This window comes from Aspergillus glaucus (assembly GCF_001890805.1).
Source record: "Aspergillus glaucus CBS 516.65 unplaced genomic scaffold ASPGLscaffold_20, whole genome shotgun sequence".
In the NCBI taxonomy this organism is placed as follows: domain Eukaryota; kingdom Fungi; phylum Ascomycota; class Eurotiomycetes; order Eurotiales; family Aspergillaceae; genus Aspergillus; species Aspergillus glaucus.
In genome coordinates, this window is record NW_019170472.1 from 229,285 (window position 1) to 249,323 (window position 20,039).

At 52.1% G+C, this 20,039-nt stretch overlaps 6 protein-coding genes across 6 annotated transcripts; 4 read left to right on the forward strand and 2 right to left on the reverse strand.

Annotated features, from left to right (window-relative positions):
• Positions 1-1,316: 1,316 nt before the first annotated feature.
• On the forward strand, positions 1,317-4,655 carry ASPGLDRAFT_776170 (uncharacterized protein). Its single transcript, XM_022549906.1, has 3 exons — positions 1,317-1,789; positions 1,852-2,269; positions 2,338-4,655. Exons 1-3 carry the CDS (start codon positions 1,539-1,541, stop codon positions 4,489-4,491), a joined length of 2,823 nt encoding a protein of 940 aa, XP_022397820.1. The 5' UTR covers positions 1,317-1,538; the 3' UTR covers positions 4,492-4,655.
• A 163-nt stretch (positions 4,656-4,818) lies between these two features.
• On the reverse strand, positions 4,819-5,904 carry ASPGLDRAFT_68838 (nitronate monooxygenase; the record flags this gene model as incomplete). Its single annotated transcript, XM_022549301.1, has 1 exon — positions 4,819-5,904. One exon carries the CDS (start codon positions 5,902-5,904, stop codon positions 4,819-4,821), a length of 1,086 nt encoding a protein of 361 aa, XP_022397821.1.
• A 227-nt stretch (positions 5,905-6,131) lies between these two features.
• ASPGLDRAFT_50650 (DNA-directed RNA polymerase II core subunit RPB11) lies at positions 6,132-7,716 on the forward strand. Its single transcript, XM_022547355.1, has 5 exons — positions 6,132-6,349; positions 6,407-6,494; positions 6,958-7,016; positions 7,083-7,192; positions 7,261-7,716. The coding sequence occupies exons 2-5, from the start codon at positions 6,478-6,480 to the stop codon at positions 7,459-7,461; spliced, it is 387 nt and encodes a 128-aa protein (XP_022397822.1). The 5' UTR covers positions 6,132-6,349; positions 6,407-6,477; the 3' UTR covers positions 7,462-7,716.
• A 92-nt stretch (positions 7,717-7,808) lies between these two features.
• On the forward strand, positions 7,809-12,551 carry pan1 (actin cytoskeleton-regulatory complex protein PAN1). The gene is made up of 5 exons (XM_022542903.1): positions 7,809-8,484; positions 8,547-8,610; positions 8,671-10,731; positions 10,785-11,312; positions 11,369-12,551. The coding sequence occupies exons 1-5, from the start codon at positions 7,899-7,901 to the stop codon at positions 12,501-12,503; spliced, it is 4,374 nt and encodes a 1,457-aa protein (XP_022397823.1). The 5' UTR covers positions 7,809-7,898; the 3' UTR covers positions 12,504-12,551.
• Positions 12,552-13,403: 852 nt separating this feature from the next.
• On the reverse strand, positions 13,404-16,851 carry ASPGLDRAFT_60442 (sodium/calcium exchanger protein). Its single transcript, XM_022548435.1, has 3 exons — positions 16,780-16,851; positions 16,349-16,709; positions 13,404-16,284 (listed from the first exon to the last, which is right to left on the reverse strand). Exons 2-3 carry the CDS (start codon positions 16,553-16,555, stop codon positions 13,504-13,506), a joined length of 2,988 nt encoding a protein of 995 aa, XP_022397824.1. The 5' UTR covers positions 16,556-16,709; positions 16,780-16,851; the 3' UTR covers positions 13,404-13,503.
• Positions 16,852-17,255: 404 nt separating this feature from the next.
• Positions 17,256-19,935, forward strand: ASPGLDRAFT_68842 (condensin subunit BRN1; the record flags this gene model as incomplete). The annotated part of the gene is made up of 3 exons (XM_022549302.1): positions 17,256-17,332; positions 17,404-17,968; positions 18,028-19,935. The coding sequence occupies 3 exons, from the start codon at positions 17,256-17,258 to the stop codon at positions 19,933-19,935; spliced, it is 2,550 nt and encodes an 849-aa protein (XP_022397825.1).
• Positions 19,936-20,039: the final 104 nt, after the last annotated feature.

Sequence of the window (20,039 nt, forward strand, 5' to 3'; positions counted from 1 at the left end):
CTTTTTCATCATAGTAGCAAGACTCTAGTCGCTTACGGTCAGTGTATACGGAGTAGACACAGCGACTAATGGTGGTTAATGAGACATCAGGCCAATGGAGGCCCGAGATATGGTAGATCATACGATTTCCGTATGAATTGAATGAACTGATGCATCCGCCAGCCGCAGCTAGACTCCGTATTAATTAAATGCCATGAGTAGTCTCCGGGCGCTGATTTAGCCATAGGAATAGTACATCATACGGGCGGATAGAAACCGAAGTATGAGAATGGAGTGTTTTTCAGTGCTGCTGATCCTATGCACAAGTTTAAGCATCCGTATATCATCCGTTTCAAGCTGAAACTGGCAGATCTCCAGCTGAGTAGAAGTATTCTGAGTACTTTGTATAGTTGTAGACGACTCCAAAGTATAATCACACTATAAAGGAGTACAAAGTAACTAAAGAATACACATTTGAAATACTCTGCAATAGGCTCAATATAGACTGCATACAGTCTGCACACTGAATACAGTTTCAATAGAGCCGTCAATAATTGACACATCTCGGAGGCATACAGAAACACAGAGCGTCAGAGCTCTCCCCCCTGTAAAAGATTTGACAATGTTTCTGTTGATAGTACTCTGTAGTGGTATCTTCTTTTAATTTCATCCCTGTTCTCTTTTTCTTCATTCCTCATTCTTCAATTCTTCGTTTATTTGTCTCTTTTTCTGTGTGCTACATTTAATATGGCAAAGACCGCGTTGCTATAATTAACTTGCAGCTGTGCCTCACTCGCCGCTCCTCCACATCCCCAAAACGGTTAACTGTGTTTCTGTCAGTGTCAGTGTCAGTGATTAGTCTCCTTTTTTTCCTTTTTCTTTCAATTCTTTCTTTCTCGTCCGACCTGGAGGGCTGGTCTCTCCGGGGAGTCTAGTACTTGTACTTGTTCATCCACAGTACTTGTACACACTATCTCTTGTCACAGAAAAAGAAACGAGACACAGAGCTTGTTTATTATGTGAAACCCGGCAATCTCTCCTCCCCACCAACTATCCAAACTCTCCTATACTCATTCCACACGAGGTCTCTCTGCGAACTCGATTGGACCGTTGAATTTCCTCCCCTGCCAGAAGCTTCCAATTCTCATATTTTCGCTTTCAACCCATACTACTACTAGTTTATTGTCTACCAACTATCGGCGACTATTATCCTGACTATTCATTCCTCTCCATTCCTATTCGTCCCGTCTTGCTTTTCTTACTCTACTGTCTTATCTTTTATTCTTGTCTAGTACCAACAGCATTCTTGATTTGTCTTATTTCCTTCTACTATTATCGTCGCGACAGCTGTCTCCCGTATTGCTTGCTTGCTGCTGCCCGTTATTGACTCAGATCAGTCACATTAATCTATCAATACGAACCCCCGCCGCGGTCTCGATCGATTATATGAAACAAGCGGCGCGGCCCAAGTGCGCGCTGGTTGATTTTTTTTGCATAACGATCCCCCAACTGGGAGAAAGTCTAGTCTAGGGGCGATAATTTCTTCTAGTCCCATCAAGATGCCCATCAAAATCCCCAAAGGGTTTGCCCGGCGCAAGTCGTCCGGTAACGTTCTGGAAGAATCCGAAAATCCTCCCCAGTCTTCCTTTCGCGTCATTGAGCGTCCTTCCATGGATGCAAGATCTCTCAGCGAAGGCAATCTGCTGGCTCCCAAGAGTGCGATGACGGCACGCCGATCTTCACAGCCGCTAGAGGCCCCAGATAGTAACAACCTCTTTGCGGGCTCCTCGAGACCCTTCAACAAGAACCGGTATGCTCTCTCATCCTTACATACTCCGGTGAAATTATTCAGACACAGCTGACAGGTCACAGTGATAGTGGAGGAACCGATACCTCGGCCGTCACCGCCGGAACATACGAGAGCTCCTCATCGCTACGCTTCAGTTCATCGTCCACCAGTCGTCCCTCGAACGAAGCGCCGGCTCCTGAGAATACCCAATCGTCTCAGTTCCGAGGCTTCCACGACATTCCTCCGCTGACTGGTGCGCTGCGGGCCGCTGGCCGGACCCTCTCCTTTGGTGGACGATTCTACAAAAACTCCGCACCCCAGCAGCAGCCTCCACCACAACCAGACTCGTCCAAAACCAAGACAATGACAACTGCCACACCTCCGAAAATACTCGACACGGATTTGAAGTTGAACATGGGAAAGGAGAGTGATTTTCAGAGTATGCTGGAAGATTTCGGGAGCCCGAAAGAGGCATCTTTTGGCGATGAACTGGCAGATCCGGTATGGGAGAAAGAATCCCTCTACTCGATTACCATTATTCTATGTGCAATTGCTAACTTGCTACTCAGGAACCACAGTCTTCCTCGTCAGCGCCTCAAACAGCTGGAAAAGCATCGCGGCCGCCTCCGATCAACACAGACAGATCAAAGGAAGTCGAACCTTCCCCGTACTCGTGGGACAGTCGTCACTCGGAAGAAGGCCTACTAGGCACATTTGATTCTGGCCGAAGAGATTCCTTAGCAGCCCAAGTCAGTGCCATGTCTATCAGCGGAGGACGCAAATCGGTCCCTCCAACTACAACCCCACCGCCGGCCACTACCTCGCACCGTGCTCTGGGTCGACCCAGGGCCGGAGCTGACAAGGGGCTGAGGAGGAGCGTGATATATTCCGAAAAACGGGATTCAGCTCCTGTGGAAGACGAGGACGCTCGGTTGATCGTGCAGGCGCTGTATTCGGGTAAAGGCAACACCCACGAAACGGAAAACGAACCCCTCTTCGGGCATGCAAACGAAGACCTCCAGGGTCCATCTCCATCGCGCGTTCGCAAATCACCCGCGCTTTCAGAGTACAACGATGCACGACTTGCTGTCCAGTATGAAAACCATGTACCGAAGTCCATTTCGCCGGCCAACAAAGTCATGACCCCATCGCAGTTCGAGCATTATAAGCAACAACAGGAGCTGCGAAGGGCCAACAGTGACGCGTCAAAAAGCGAGTACTCTTCGGAGAGCGAATTTGACGAAGACGATGAAGCGGAGAAGAACCGGGAGGCAGAAAGGCAGAGACGGAAGCAGGAAGCCCACTTGTCGGTCTACCGCCAACAGATGATGAAGGTCACTGGCCAGCAGCAGTCGTCAACGCCATCGGTCCGTCCGGAGCTAGACCGCTCCAGTAACAGTAACCCGAACCTGACGGTCCGATTATCCATTCCAGGGAATCCATCCACAAGCGGGAAGAGTAGCGACGGTGGTGATGATGATGATGATGATGATGATGATGATGAGATTCCATTGGGCATCTTGGCGGCCCATGGATTCCCGAGCAAGAATCGTCCCCCCACACGCCTCAGCACTCCCCGATCGATTCCCAATCTCCGATCTTCATTCCAGCTTCCTAGGTCATCTGCGAGTTCAGCTCACGGTGACCAAGGTACTGTCAATCATGCCAGCTTGCCTGCTTTTGCCAAGAACCTGCCACGAGATCCGTACTACGGAGCTAGTATTGTCAATCCTACTAACCGGGAATCTTTGGCTCTGGGTGGAGGTATGTCCGCACAGGTAAATCCTTCGTCGTCCGCACTGCCTCCAGGAGGCTTGGTGGGAGTTATTGCTACAGAAGAACGGGCTCGGGCCAACCGACGCGGCAGTCCCAATACTCAGGCGATGTACGAACATGCAGCATTTGGAGGGAGCACTCCTCATTTGGCCGGTGGTATCCCTAGGCCCTACTCGATGATGGGCATCAATCCGCCAAGTGCACCTTCACCCCAGCCGCCAGTCTCCGCGACAGAGCAGGCCCAGATCCAGTTGTCGCAGCAAATGTCGCAAATGATGCAGCTGCAAATGCAGTGGATGCAACAGATCATACAGATGCAGGGCGGGCAGAGCTCGCTACAGCCGCCACCGCAAATGCCAATGGCTGGTCCCTTACCATCTATCAATGTCAACCCGAATGGCAGACCCGCGTCGATGCCAGCAGCTGGGCCTTTGAACCCTACCGCCACCGGATCGCAAGGCGGCCAGAGGACTCTCAGTATGTTGAATCCGCAATCGTCTCGGGTGAACACTGGCCCTTCAATGGCGTATGCTGCGGGCGGGCTTCGTCCTGGTACGCCAGCGGGGCAAGGTTATGAACCATCGATTGCGCCATCCGAACGTAGCAACGTCGGTGCAGGGCCTCGGTATCGACCAATGTCGGCTATGCAACCGGAGCAGGGACCGTCATTGGTGCCTCCAATGTCAAAGCCATGGAATGATGAAAACCAGAGGTCGACCGTTTCGCTTGTCAAACCCTCTACGCCATCAGTCACTGCTCGCCCTGTCTCGAGTGCTGGTTTCTCTGTCAGTGCTAGCAAGCCTCGACAAGCTGCTGCTGCAGATGATGACGAAGATGACGATGAGGGCTGGGCCGAACTCATGAAGAAACGAGAAAACAAGAAGAGCAACTGGAAGACGAAACGAGAGACTTCGAACCTGGGAGATCTGTTGAACGTCGTACATTGACGGGCGCACATCTCTCTCCCCCATTTCCTATTTTTACAGCCAATTTCTGCCATTTGTTTTGGATATGAGCAATCTCCCCCTGCCACAGTATTTGACGCAATGACACTCGCATCTATTTACGAAAGCTCTTGATTTGTCTTCGGTTTCATAATTATGGGATGGTGGACGGCGTTTTCAGGATTTGGTGTCTATTTATTCCATGTGTCTTCAGATTTTATGGGAATTTCTGTATTAAAGTAACTGCTAGAGCGATGGTCAATTTCTGTACTTAATCATAGACTAATATATCGAATGTGCAAACAGACCATAGGGTGATACCACGCGTTCTCAGATGCCAGCCAAGTTTTTAATTATACCATTGGCTTCGCATCGGACACGTTCCAGGATGGTAGCAACAGGCAGAGCCTCCTTGATCAGTCCAACTCCAGTCCCAGCATATGTAGTCATCCTCCCCGCCGGGCCCCATCCATCATCACCTTTCTTCATCTCTTCCTGATAGAGTCGCCTGTTTTCCTCCTCATCCATTCCTTTTTCGACGGCATCGACATAACTCTCGTTGATCACGCCGCGCCCATCATACCGATCCGGCCAGCCACCAATTCCTCTCACCCGATCATACACCGTCGACCGGACCGTGTTACGACCTCCGTCAGATGCACGCAGAACCTCCGCTTGATACCCACGAGCAACAGTTGCTTCTGACGAAGCCAGGAAGCGCGTACCCATGACGACTCCCGATGAACCTAAGGCCAGAGACGCGGCCATACCTCGACCATCGACGACGCCTCCTGCTGCTAGGATGACGGGTAGAGCATCCTTCGTCGCGTGGTTTACGTGCAGCGCATCCCGTACCTCGGGCACCAGCGTGATAACGGACGCTGAACGAGCCAGCCCATGACCCCCTGCATCTGACCCTTGAATGACAAGAACATCTGGTCGTAGCGCCCCAACGACGTCCATCGCTTCTATCACCGTCCCGACTTGCACCCAGATCTTCGTCCGTCCGTCCGTCGCAGCCCGCACGCGCTCAACCCATGCCCGCAAATCATCAGGCTGCGACCTAGGGGCGAAGAACCACACCGCGCATGGCCTATACTTCCCAATAGCAGTGACTGCGATCTCCAAATCCGCGCCCCAGTTGATAAACCCCACACCCGCGGGGAGGATACCCGTCTCGGCGTGGAAATTGCGGATTTCGGCGTTTTTGGATTCTCTCACGAGCCGGGCGGTTTCTTCTAGGTTGCGCTCCAAGTTTGAAACGTCCAATCCGCCCGCAAGAAAACCTAGACCTCCTGCTTCTGAGACGGATATCGCTAGCGGGGGCAAGGCGATGTTGAGCATCGGAGCCGAGGCTATTAGAGGGGCCTTCGTCCATGGGTAGGTTGATTGAAGGACTGAGTTGGAGGAGCTCATGGTTGATTATAAGCGGTGTTCTTTATCTACAAAGTGTGAAATATGTACAGTATTCAAAGAAAGTGCAAGAAGTGAGAAAGGATTCATGTTGGAGAAGTAATATAACCTAATTGGGAAGCATAACCTTATGCCCATAATGCATAGAAATCACGTGGAAGTCACGGGACTGAACCAGCATTTTGATAAGACAAGCAGCTCTCGAAGCTCTCTTTCTGATAGTCTCCAACCTCGAATCCAGCCGTATTACAGCCAGGAAAAGAGAGAACCCCAGCATCTTTTTATTTCCTTCTTTTCTATTTTATCCATTCTCTTTTGCATTCTTCCTTTTCATTTCTTTTTAATTCATTGTGATACCCCCTTCACTGCGTTTTTGCCATCTTTTCTTTAGTACATTTTTAATATCCTTTCGCTTTTGGTTGCTTCAAGGGAGACTGCGCGCGTCTAGGTAGGTCGATTCTCCTGTCGAACCTTGAAGGAAGAGATTTTATTAATGCTTTGGCAGTTGATTCTGGCTATCCTTTAAATCATTTGGAAAGACTTTGGATAGTTGAATTAAAGCAATAATTTACAAAAATGAACGCACCTGACAGGTAGGGAAGCCTTTTCTTTCTGTCTTCTTTTTCTTATTTTTGTTGTGTGTGCCCATCGATCACAAACATCAACAAATGACATCGCCAGAGGAGAGGGGAGGAGGGCTTTGTGCCTTGCCCAGGACTCTTCCTCTTTTCTTCCTCTTTCTCTCTTGATTTCATCCAACTTCATCCTCTTCCCTTTCTGTCTACACTATACTGTGTTTTCATCTCTTGAAATGGATTCAGACAGAAGTGAAAGAGAGGGCTCTGTCTTCATCCTGCCCCGTGAAATGGTATTTGCGCGTTACATCGATAACCACAGCAATCCTCGTGCTCGCCAGTCGAGTGTCGACTTGGATGTCGACAACGACCGTCAGTCTAGGTGGGCACTGGATATTTTGGATCTGCTTGAAACTTGTCTTTTGTTTGGGTGCACTGTTTCTACTTTTGAAAGAAGATGCTAACTGGCTTTGAATAATAGATACGAGTCCTTTGTCCTTGCCCCTGGTGAGAACAAGGTTGACTTCGAGATTGATACTCGTAAGTTTTTCCTGTTCTGAGGACATTCTCGATCTGTTTAGATATTAATGCTAATATGACTGCTAGGTATCCCCTCTTCTGCCATTTTCACCTTCAACAAGGAAGACCACACCCTGGGCAACTTGCTCCGCTCTCGTCTCTTGCAGAGCTCCCACGTCCTTTTTGCCGGTTACAAGGTACGTTGCTGCTCTAGCTCTCGTGTCAGTTGTCATCAGAAGACTGTATAACTAACACGCTCATCCAGGTCCCTCACCCTCTGCTTCCCAAGTTCGAACTGCGTGTTCAGACCGACGGTGAGATTACTCCCAAGGACGCTGTGATCGCAGCCTGTCACGACTTGGTCAAGGACTTGGGTATTCTCTCCCGGGAGTTCACCAAGGAGTATGAGCTGCGCAAGATGGTTGGATCTACCCAGCAGCAGCAGAATGGCCTCGACGGACAGTAGAGGGAATAGTTCAAAATGGTTCCGTGTCATGAACTAGTGCGCATCTGTGCTTTTCGACATGACGCTACTACTAGTCGGATCGGCCACGTCCTTGCATTTCTTATTGCCACGGCGAATTAACGAGGTTTACGGTTAATGTGCGAATCCCAAGAGGGAGCAAAAAGAGAAAATGTCAATTTAATCAATTCAAAGATACTTTCAAGTATAATAATATTATGTACACAGTTGTCGTAACTAGTTAATGGCCCATGTGGCCCCTGACTAAGCCCATACCTGATCGGGGCTAGTGCGCTGTCTCTCCGCGTCCCTGAATTCCGGTTCGTCGGCAGCTCCTGATCTCGCTCTCTCCCCTCCTATCGCTGCCTGTTTGTTACTTTCCATTCGTTATTTGTTTTCTTTTTCATCTGTTTTCGATGCTATCTTCTTCCTTCGTGTAGATGTTTTCCGGCTCAAATACCTTCCTGGGTGGCGCCAACAGCGCTCGCCCAGGCACGGCGCCTTACCTACAGCAGCCATACTCCCAATTCCCCGGTCAGCAGCAACCACAACCGCAACAACCACAGCCAACGGGCTTCGTTCCTCAACCGACCGGATATGCGCCTCAGTATACTGGACTCGGAGGCCCTCAACTGCAACCCCAACCCACGGGGTTCGCCGGTGCTGGACAGCTTCAACCGCAATTCACGGGGTTCCCGCCACAGCAGCAGCAACCGCAGCCGCAACCACAAAGCTTCCAGCTCTCCCCCCAGCCGCCCCAGTTGACCGGATATCCTCCCCAGAGTCAGCCTCAGCCGCCGCAGCTTCAGGTCGCTCAACCAACCGGACTGCCCCTTCGGGCTGCGAAGACGTCAAATGAGATAGCTGATTCGTTTAGCGATGGACGCCCGCAGCCGCCACCCAAGACTCCTTCCGGGGCTGGTAATAAGATCCCTAGTATCAGGCTTTCGTTCATTACCGCGCAGGATCAGGCCAAGTTCGAGCAGTTATTCAAGTCGGCGGTTGGGGAGAACCAGACGATGGATGGTGAGTAGGGATGGATCTGTTATACCAGAAGTACGGGGTTGCTGATGCTTGCTTTTCTATAGGCGAGAAAGTCAAAGAGCTACTACTACGGTCTAGACTCCCCGGGGGTGACTTGTCGAGGATCTGGTAAGCAGCACGAGCGATGAATACTACTCTTTGGACCAGAGAGCTTACAGACCGTGATAGGATTTTGTCGGACACCACCAAATCCGGACAGCTGTTCTTCCCCGAATTCGCACTGGCAATGTACCTCTGCAACTTGAAAATCACCGGCAGAGATCTTCCCTCCGCGCTTCCTGAGACGATTCAGAACGAGGTCTCCAGCATGGTGGACATCATTTCCTTTACCGTTCCCGACACGCAGCCGGAGCAACCGCTACTCCAGAACAAGGCTGAGCCCCCAGCGCCACAGCAACCCCGGCCGCAGCAGCCGTCGAACTCCCAGCTCCTCAGTCAGTTGACAGCGCAACCTACTGGTTTTGTCACCCAGCCGACCGGATTGCAACCCAACCCGACTGGTTTCCCGGGTCAGGGTCTCGCTCCACAAGCGACTGGGTTCCCTGGTCAGGGCCTCGCTCCACAAGCGACTGGTTTCCCAGGGCCTAGCCAGCAGTTCCTGCAGCCTCAACCGACGGGATTGATGAACAACCCGCAGTCCACCGGATACAGTGGCCCTCGTCCCCCTATTCCGCCGATTCCCACCGGATTTGGATCCAACCTGAGCCCAGCTCAGACGGGTGGGACGGCTGCTTTGACCGCGCAGCCTACTGGCATCCCGGGTCAGTGGGGATTCGTTAACGCTCCCGCGACAGGATTGCCTAACATTGAGGCTCTTAAGCAGCAGCTCATGCCTCAGCCGGGCCGCGAGGGTGGCTTCTCTACCGCTGGACTCTCTGGAAATGCCACCGTTCCGTGGGCAATTACTAAAGAGGAGAAGAGGATCTATGACGATCTCTTCCGCGTGTGGGATGGTTTCCGCAAGGGATTCATTGGTGGTGAAACTGCTATTGAGATTATGGGTCAAAGTGGTATGGAGCAGAAGGACCTGGAGCGGATCTGGACTTTGGCGGACCCGCACAACCGCGGTAGGCTCAACATGGATGAGTTCGCTGTGGCCATGCATTTGATCTATAGAAGACTTAACGGTTATCCTGTGCCAAACCGTCTGCCGCCAGAGCTTGTTCCGCCATCTACAAGGAATCTTAATGATTCTATCGGTACTGTCAAGTCGATGCTTTCGCAAGACGCCGAGTCTCGGAAGGCATCTGGTGCGTTTTTGCAGCCCCAGAAGACCGGTGTCAGCTACCTGAAGGATCACTCATTCCGGGGTGGTGGATCCCCAGGCTTTGGCCGAAAGGATGCCACCATGTTCAAGAACAATGACGAGGCTGCCGCAGGGTACCGATCCAGCGCCCGTCGCCGTGTCGGTAACAATGTTGCTCGGACCCCGTCCCCTGCTACTTCCCAGGCATCGGAAGATGAGCTGTCTATCGACCAGCTGAAGAAGAAAATCCGTGAGACCAAGGTCATGCTCGATGCGGTCGATTTCCAGGATGAAAACCGTGCCGAGGAAAATGAAGTCCTTGACCGCCGGGATCGCAGAGAAGCGGAAAGCCTTATGGAACGAATCCGCCGTGTGCAGGACGATATTGATACCCACCCCCACGCTACTTTCCGTAACCTCGATTCGGGAGCGGAGCGGCGGTCACTCCGTCGTCAATTGCAAGGCTACGAGGACCAGGTTCCGCAGGTCGCCTCCGATGTCCGCAGACTTGAACGGGAGATCTCTGAGGCTAAGCTTGAGCTTTTCCGCCTGAAGGATGCCAAGGCGCACCCTGGCACTGCTTCTAACATCGTTGGCACCGGTCCCGGCGGCACGGTCACAGAGGCAGACCGTATCAAGGCTCGCGCTCGTGCAAGGATGCAGGCCCGTGCTGCTGAGCTTGCTGGACGGCCCGCGCCTGTGTCTGAGGACGATGACGGTTCGGCTGCTCGTCGATTGGAGGCCGAAAGCACGAATGTTAAGGCGGACAGAGAGCGCAATGACACCATGACGCGCGACGTTGAGGATAGTGTCAAAGACTTCGCCAGGAGTCTCGAGGACAGCCTCAAGGATGGAGGCGAAAGCTCTACGCGTGAACACGAACGCCGTCGGTGGGAGGATGCGCTTGGCGTGGAAGATGTTATTCGCGACTTCATCTACGACTTGCAACGTAACGCTCGCACTGCGCACATTCGTAAACAAGAGTAAGTTTTTCTTTCTACGTGAGATGGGCCGTTGAAATTAATGACTCGTTCAGGGAATCAAGACCGTCTCCTGCTCAATATGACGCGCTATCGCCTGAAGGCCCGGGCGCTGCCCGGCCTTCTCCGCCACCTTCTACATCTCCAGGCCCCCTGCCGGGCAATACTCATGAGGACCGTGTTGCTGCAGCCAGGGAACGTGCTCAAAGACGTATTGCTGAACGTATGGCGGCGGCCGGTCTGAAGCCTCATGACGCCGGGGAGTCTCTTACTCAGCGTCAAGAGCGTGAGAAGAGAGAACGGGAGGAGCGTCTGAAGCGGGCAGAGGAAGAAGACGCTCAGAGGGAACAGGAAAGACAACGCCGCATCGCTGACGAACAGAAGCCGGCTGAGAAACCGGCCACTAAGCCGATGGGCAAGAAGCCACCACCTGCTCCTCCTACGAGGAAGCATGGCGGAGACGGTGCCGCTCAGGCTGATGCGAAGAAGGCTGCGGAGGAAGCTGCTAAGGCCGAACAGGCTGCCCAAGAGCAGGCCATCAAGGAAGAACAGCAGGTTCAGGAAGCTGAGCGGATGCGCCTTGAGTAAGTTCTCAAGTTGTTCTGTATGATATCTTAACTCTTTGCTAACTCACTAATAGGGACGAGTCCAGACTACAAGATGACGAGATGCAAAAGGAGAAGGAAACACAAGAAGCTCGTCTTCGTGCGCTCGAGGAACAAGTCAAGCAAGGCAAGATCAAGAAGCAAGAAGAAAAGCGCCGCAAGGGGGAGGCCGCCAGATCTACAAAGGAACAAGAAGATAGGGCTGCCGCTCAACGTGCAGAGCTCGAAATGGCTCGGGAGCGTGAGAGGCAGCTTCAGCTTGAGTTGGAAGGCCTTGGTGATGAGAGCTCGGATGACGAGGGACCTGAGTATGTCACGCCTCAGGATAGCACGCCCACTCAGAGCCAGATTCTTCATCCAGAGGCTGCTCCAGTACCGGAGCCTGCAGATGAATGGGAGTTAGATTCCGAGCCTCCGCATGAGCCGGAGCCTGAGCCGCACCCTGAACCAGAACGGCCTGCAAGCCCCGAAGTCACTTCGCCGGCTCCCCACGTCAACATCGAGCCTTCGTCCAACAACCCTTACTTCAATAAGATTCCTCAACCTGCCGCTCCGTCGCCCGACGTCCAATCGACCAATCCCTTCCATCGCCTGGCACAGCAGGAGAGCATCAAGCCCACTTTTACCGGCGCAAGACCATTGGAGCAGAAGTCTCGTGCACGTCCCGAGGAAGATGACTGGTCGGCAGCAGGATCCGACTTTGATGATTCTGACGATGAGGATGAAAATCCTGGTGGCGGTAGCGCGAAGCAACTCGCTAGTATCCTGTTCGGCACCATGGCACCACCACGGCCTTTGAGTGCGATGGATAACAAGTCTCCTTCGCAATCGGCGACACCGGTGCAAGATGCTTCGCCCAAGCCTGCTGAAACTGAAGAGCCCGCGGCGCCTAATGCTGTTCCACCACCGCCGCCCCCGCCGCCAGTTCCAGCTCCTGCAGGCGACTCTGGTATTCCTCCGCCGCCCCCGCCTGCTCCTCCTGCAGCACCTCCCGCGCCTCCACCGGCACCGCCTGGTGTTCCACCTCCGCCTCCAGCTGCCGCGCCCCCGGCACCGGCAGGAGCAGGTGGTCGAGGAGCGTTGTTGGCTTCGATCCAGGCAGGCAAGGGTCTCAAGAAGGTGCAGACCAATGACCGGAGCACAAGTTCGACTGCGGGACGGACTCTGTAGAGGGCTGTGTTTTGGATACGGGGTATATCAGTGATTGATTACTGGTACATTAGTAACTATAGCTATTAAGGAGTGTTTATAATGCAGTGGCTTGCTAGACTTTATTTCTCTTCTCTTTAGCCGGTGAATGTAGCGTAGCGTAATGCGGTTTGGCCGGTGTATATCAACACCATTGGTGTCATCTTAGGGTCATATCCTACCTTGACCTCTCTCCATTCTTCATCTCTTCTTCCACCATCTAATGATCAGCATCTCTCAGCATCAACTGGTTTTCCATTATATTTCTCATCTTATTTACCCTCCATCACAGCCGAAAGAGGTATTGTTGCTCTGCCCAAGCCTTGATGATGTTGAAATGAACCACCATTCCAGACCATGGATAATCGGAAACACCTACCAAAGCTCACAATGAACCATTCTATGAGCGGACTGAATAACTCAACGAGGAGTTGTTGACTGCGCTAGGTGAAACAAATTTTCAGATTTTAAGATTACACAGCAGATGCCAGAATGGGAGGTCTTAGGGTCTAATTTTCTGATACCTCCTAAGTGACACATTTCTCGTCAAATGAGATGCTTCCCCCCCCCCCCCTTTCCTTTTTCTCTCTTCGGACGAGTGGCTTCCCTTTTGGCTTCAACGACATGGCACGGAGATTCCAGAGTTGCTAGGGGCGAGGGATGAAAAACCTTTGCGAAGCGAGTGGCTTTCGCTGGATCATTCTGGTCTTCACTAGTCACAAGCCAGCAGCTCGCCAAAGCACCGCGATAGAGTCAAGGCATGAGCATCAATTCTTAGCCGTGCTCCTGCACATCTGGACTTGAACAAATATTATTATATATACATCTGAGCTTAAGGTGTAATCCAGATACTTACTTTTTTTTTTTTTTTTTTTTTTTTTTGCCCTAACATTACGTAGCAATTCGTAACTATACACCGGTATATAAATATGCAATACAAACCCTGACACTATAAATAATTTCCAACAAGCAAACAGGGTAGTTAAGACACCGCCTCAGCAATGACATTGCCAAGGGTACTAACACACCACAATACAACCAAACCCCAGCCAATCTTCCGATCCATCCGCCACCCATTCAGCGGAACGACGATCAAAACTCCGGCCAGTGTAATCAACAAAGTAATCGCACTGATGACCAAGACCTTGGAGATGGCAACCTCATACAGTCCCGCAGCAGCAGCTACAGCGTCCGGCTTCGCGTTCACGGTCATGTACATACCACCGAGGCCAATTCCAAGGAGGATGTTCATCATGGGTCCGCCGAAGCAGGCGCTCAGTGCCATGACGGGGTATCCGAGACGTGCGACGGTGATGTCCGCAACGAGGTCGCCCAGCGAGTTCCCGACTGCGAAGACGGTGAGGCCGAGGAGTGAGTCGCTGATGTTCATGATGACGCCTATGGCTTTGAGGAGGTTGACGACTTCCTCTGCGATTGTGGCAATCCAGCAGATTGCGACTAGAAAGCCGAGGAGGGCTAAGAATGAGCGCCATGGCTTGGGTGGTTGTGAGTTATGACTGAGCCCGGTGCTTATTCTGAGTAAGGTGAAGCACAGCAAGGAGAAAAGAAGAGCGATGAGAGCCGGTAAGAGGAGATAGCGAGGTCTAGATTCCGAGTCTATGACCGTCCAGGCAATCAGGGCAATGAAAAATGGTCCAACGAAAAGCTGAACAGAGACTAGCCATTGGTTCCATTCTTTCGGGACCGATGTGACTGCGTCCTCGGATAATTGTTGGACGGCTGGTACCTCTGAATTGAAACGTTGTCTCCCCTGCGAGGACTGATGCTGAGCCTTGCCATCATCATCTGCTCCTCCTTGCTCACCAGACTGGTGTTCAAGGGCACGGATAACCGGACTATCATCTGGGAGCCTCACCCGGGGCATGGTTGAACCATTCCCATCATCTGCTGTAGTCACCACGACGGAAATGGGATCCGTGATTGTCTCGGATGGTGCTGGTTCAATGACAGGAATAGTCACCGTCAGAAGCAACACAGTCGGGGCTGCAACAATTCCCAGTAATCGTTCCCAGATACTCTTGACTTTCCAGTCACACAGTGTCGGAAAAAGCGTCGAAAATAGAGATTGTGGCGATGGTAGCATCCAATAAGGCCACCACTTGATTCGCGCCGGCGGACGATTGTCTCCATTTTCAGAAACACCGTCACGGACCTGTAGCCGCTCCGTGGGACTTGAGCCGCCTCGCGGACGAATACTGGATGTACTGGACGACGAAGATTCCAGGTAATCGGTGAACGGAGGGAACGGGCTAAGTGGACTTTCGGTTGTAGGTTCAGCAGGAGAAGTGCCTGGGGAGAGATGTGTCCCGCGTGGAGAATGAAGCGGCGAACGTGGACGGGAGGCATTGGTCTGGTAATTGGGAGACCGGAAGGCATCTGATGGCGCGAGCAAATCTGGGGTTTGAGGCGCATCTGCACCCCCTGGGGATGGGCTCGACGAAAAATAATCACCAGCGTCCGATGGTGATAGTGCATCTCGACTGACCGGGCAGTTTTCAGCCGTGTCGTCGAGACCTTCCCCGGAAGGCCGACTGACAGTGACTTGAACTGGCGGGTTTGTGTCTTGGTCAAAGACACTAGTGTCAATTTTCAGCCCAGCAGCATCATTAGCAGATACAGCTCGAGTTCGAGCGGAACCCTCATGCGGTGAAAGTTGGCTAGGGGACCGGTATACCTGCGAGTGTGATGCAACGGAGCGATTGTCAAAGTCTTGAGAAGGCCGCGCTTCAGGATCATCCGAGTACCTGTCCAGGTCAATTCCCAGAGTTTGGTGAACGTTTCTAGATTTCTGTAGCGAAGAGAGAACGGATTGAAATTCAAGTGCGCCAACCAAACTGGGTCTGATGGGATTCAGCGCAGCGGTATTTCGCCTCCGCGAATTAGGACGATATATATGCATGTTCTCCCGTATCTCAGCCAGATAGCGATTACGAGTTTCATCGTCCTCGTCTCTGTCTTCTTCTGTCCATGCGAGTCGATCAGACCTTTCCAGCGCGTCAAAGTCTTCCGTCGATCCAGCTTGAAGCAGACTCCTCGATTCAGACCCTACACCAGGATCGTCATCCTCCGCAGGCTCCTCGATGTCCAACTCCTGGTTTTCCGGGATGTGGAAATGGGACCGTGCCGCAACGTTCCTCTCGTACCTTCGACGCTGGTGCACGAAATACCAATGCCAACTGACCACCATCGCCACATAGAAACAGTATAGAGCCACCATTACGGTGGATTCCCAGATATGCAGGCGCCCATCTGCTAGAAAAACCATGCTGAAACCCACGGCAATGATGAAATAACCAACGTCGCGAACGAAGCTCCTCCGGGCGACCTTGAACGGCCGGACTAATGCCATTGAGCCAGCCACCACTGATGTAATGAAGGTCGCGGCTCCGATCAGTTCACCAACAGCAAGGCTTCCACTATTGGACTTCATCGCAGCAAATGTGGAGAACACGTCGGGGCTTCCATTTCCGAAGGCAAGGAATGTGACTCCCGTCAAACTCTCACTCAACCCCAGGATACTGGCCAAAGTGCTCAAGTTGATACATAGAAAGTCGCTGGCGGCTATTCCGATAGTATTGAAGATCAAGCACATCCACAGAATGAGGAGAATGAATGCTAGCGGTTTGGCGTCCGCGAGAGAGCAATAGTAGAATTGGAGGTAGGAGAACAGACCATCTTCATGGTCCGGGCAGTTGGTACGGACAAAGGCGCATTTGTCCTTGACGTTACGAACAAGCCGACACTATTGCGCCAAAGCACACACAATTAGCCTCCTTCATTGCTTGAATCCAAGATGGGTGGAATACCTCCGGTTCAGTGTCCCGCCTGAGAAGAGCAATGGTCGCATCCTGCGTAAGAGATTCATCTCCCCTCCACGCCGCAATAGCCCAGCTCACCGTCGCAAAGACGGTAAACGCGAGAAACGTCCAGTATAACGAAGGGTTGACTGAGAATCGGCGCCTTTTCGGGCGAACCGAGAGCCAGTTCACGGACGGAGAATAACGAGGGAGCATGGTGACGGATGCCGCATCCTGGGCAGAGAGCGAAATCGACACTCCCAACGCCGGACTATATATTCAAGAGTATTTATAGGGATACTCAATCTCCAGGCTGAAGAATTAATGAGCAGAAATTTGCCGCAAGGATGAAGCACGAGTGCAGTGAGGTCTGCGCAGAGATACGGTGATGTCAGTCCGCGGCGGAAGACAGCATAGAAGATATAGATAAGCACACACACCTTACCAGGGGTATTTGAAGAGACCTTGATTGAAGAGTATATGAAAAAGAGAAGATTCTATCTACTCCGTACCTGCTTTTTATTTTCCGTGGTGTGACTCGAATGATCTGCTGGCACGATGTCATACACTAATTTGTATGCTACCGTATCCCGGTTACCATACTGTACTGTCAGTTACCGTACGGTACCAATTGAAACAAACACAGACCGCCTGCAAGTCATCTGACTTCCCAAACAAGGCTAGCGTCTACACAAGTGGTCTGTCTCCTCAGCCGTATGTTTTGTTGTTCCCCCGAAACGGTTGTTTTGTGGAAGGCACCGCGGAACCGTTCAAGCGTCGACATCCTTCCGCATCAAGACTCGCGACTGCGCAGGCGATGAAACTCGGCCTCTGCGCTTGCTGATTTTCGTCTCTATCGTGATCTTTCCTTCAATCATTGTTTTGGGTGCGTCCCTTACTGTTTAAGGGAGTCACGATGCCCCGCGTATCAAACCCCAAAGTGCGCCGCAGCCATGGCGGCGCTTCTACCCCTCATAAGAATACGCCCGTTAAGTAATGTCTCCCGTTCGAGTTCCAGTCAATATGCGAATCTCCCTTGCAAAGAATGGTACTGACAAGATCAGAATCCCATTGAATGATGATATGGGAGAGAAGGCGGCCCGTATGGAGGCCCGGCAAGCCCTCCACGACCGCCAAATGAACCAGATCAAAGCCGCCGTCAAGACGCCCATGCCGCCCCGGAGACGTCAGAGCTATGAACCAGGAAGTACAAGTCCGACTACCCCGCGCCATACAGGCCGTGGCCGGGAGAGCGATGTCTATGGACAAAGAGCTGTGACCCCAATGAAACGAGTGCCGATTCTCGCCAACTTCGAAGAATGGATGAAAATGGCGACAGACAACAAAATCAACGCCAACAACTCTTGGAACTTTGCCCTGATCGACTACTTCCACGATATGTCGTTGCTGAAAGAAGGAGACGGTGTCAATTTCCAGAAGGCCAGTTGTACGTTGGATGGCTGCGTGAAGATCTATACAAGCAGAGTCGACAGTGTTGCGACGGAGACAGGCAAGCTTCTTAGTGGCTTGGCTGATGGCCGCGACAAGAGAGGCCGCGAGGCCGATGCAGATGGCGATGAAGAAGAGGAAGAGGGGGAGGACGGGACGACTAGGAAATCGAGAAAGAAGGTATTACGAGTCTCCCTGTGCAACAGCGTCAGACTGGCAGCTAACGCTCTGACTATTAGGCTCAACGGACACATGAAGCTACACTGGCGCCATCATTCGCATCTCTACAACTGAAAAAGTTCGAACTCGAATTCTCCGTGGACCCATTGTTCAAGAAGGCATCGGCAGATTTTGATGAAGGTGGCGCTAAGGGTCTACTCCTGAACCACTTAGCCATCGACGGTCAAGGGCGAATTGTATTTGATAGCAGCGATGATGCCGATGAAGAAAGCGGCAAAGACGCGGAGGAACAAGATGGTGTCAAAGATGAAGAATCCGCCGAGCCTGAGCAGCCTGGCTCCCCATCGCCCAAGCAATCCCAGGACGATGCGTTTGACAACATGGAAATCGATGTTGCTCCATTAGCGAGTCGGTTTTTCCCTAACTTGGATCATCTCGACGAACAAGACATTTGCCCCTCCCTCAAAAACTTCGATCTCGGTGATCCAAGCGGATCATTGGATATCCCCTTGCTGAAGGCTTCTGAGGACTGGCGAAACGAGAAATCTTTTCATGAGGAAGGGCGACACGCAAATGATCCGTCGGGGATCATGCTTGACGACGACAATGCTGTCGGTTTCGATGACGATGATGGCACACTTGCTGGTTTTGATCTTAGTGACGATGCTGGATTTGGTGATGGCGGTGAAGTTTGGGCCCGTGAGGCCGCATTGGACCCAATGCTCAAGGTTCACCGTATCGACCAAGAAGGCGATGGAAACAATGATGGTGAAGAGGCAGACCAAGATGCGTATACCATCTCTCTCGCCCACCAGCCGGGCAGCCATGGCCATGAAAACATTCTTAGCTATTTCGATAATGCGCTGCAGAAGAACTGGGCGGGTCCGGAGCACTGGAAGATTCGACGCATCAAAGATAATGCAGCCGCAAGCACCACAAATGCTGCACCCAAGCAACGGAAAGAAAAGGAGCCTTTCGAGATTGATTTTGCGGCGCCTTTGGATCAAGCCGTTGCTGAAACGATATACACGCCAGCGAGTTCCAGTTCCACCATCTCCGTACCCAAGACTCAATGGAAGACCAAAGGTCGCAACCTCCTGCCCGATGATAAGCACTTCAACTCCCGGCAGCTTCTTCGTCTTTTCCTCAAACCCAAGGCGCGGATGGGCTCGAAGCGGTTGACAGGCCCTCGGAACTTCAACAACAGACGACAGGATCAAACAGCTGCAAACGGTGAGATGGATGAAGCATTCTGGGCCAACCACAAGACCGAAGAAGAGAACCCGGCCGATGAGGACGGAGCTCGCGGCGCCTATGATGCAGACTTTTTCGCAGACGATGATGGCCTTGCGTTCTCTAACGGGCTTGGGCTACCAGATGACGACGACGACAACTTACCTTTTGCGGATGCTAGGGAAATGCTTTCGCCAGCTCCCGACGCGACTGGTGGCCAGTCCGGACTTGCCGCACTTCTTAATGGCGGTGGTGGATTCGGGTCACAGCTCGTGACTCAAGGTGGCCGACGAGCACGGCCCGACTATGTTGCTTATGCACGAGTCGCCAAGAAGGTCGACGTAAGACGACTCAAATCGGAGATGTGGAGGGGCATGGGTGAAAGATTGATCGAATCAACACACTTTAGCTCGCCACCTCAGCCGGCTCCTGCCGAGTCCAGCGAGAATGAGCCAGAAGGACCACCGACACCGACGCAAGAAAACCCGCAGCCTACGCCTGGTACTGACAGTCAAGATGGCGGGTTACGTTTCACGCAGATCATGAACTCGCTGAAATCGTCCTATGCACCGGAGACGTTGCGCGACATTAGCACGTCGTATGGCTTCATCTGTTTGCTTCACTTGGCCAACGAACAGGGCCTCGTCTTGAATAACAATGATCCATCAGGGGCCTTGGAAGAGATCTTTGTTGCCAGGGATCCGAATGCCGTCATTGAAGAGGGAGCTATGTAGATGTGCCTGCGTATAGGGCAATGTCTATATTCGTATCTGGTATAAATGATGAATGATCTGGGTTGGAATGCTTATATGCGCAAAGGAGTTGGTGGTCCTGTTTG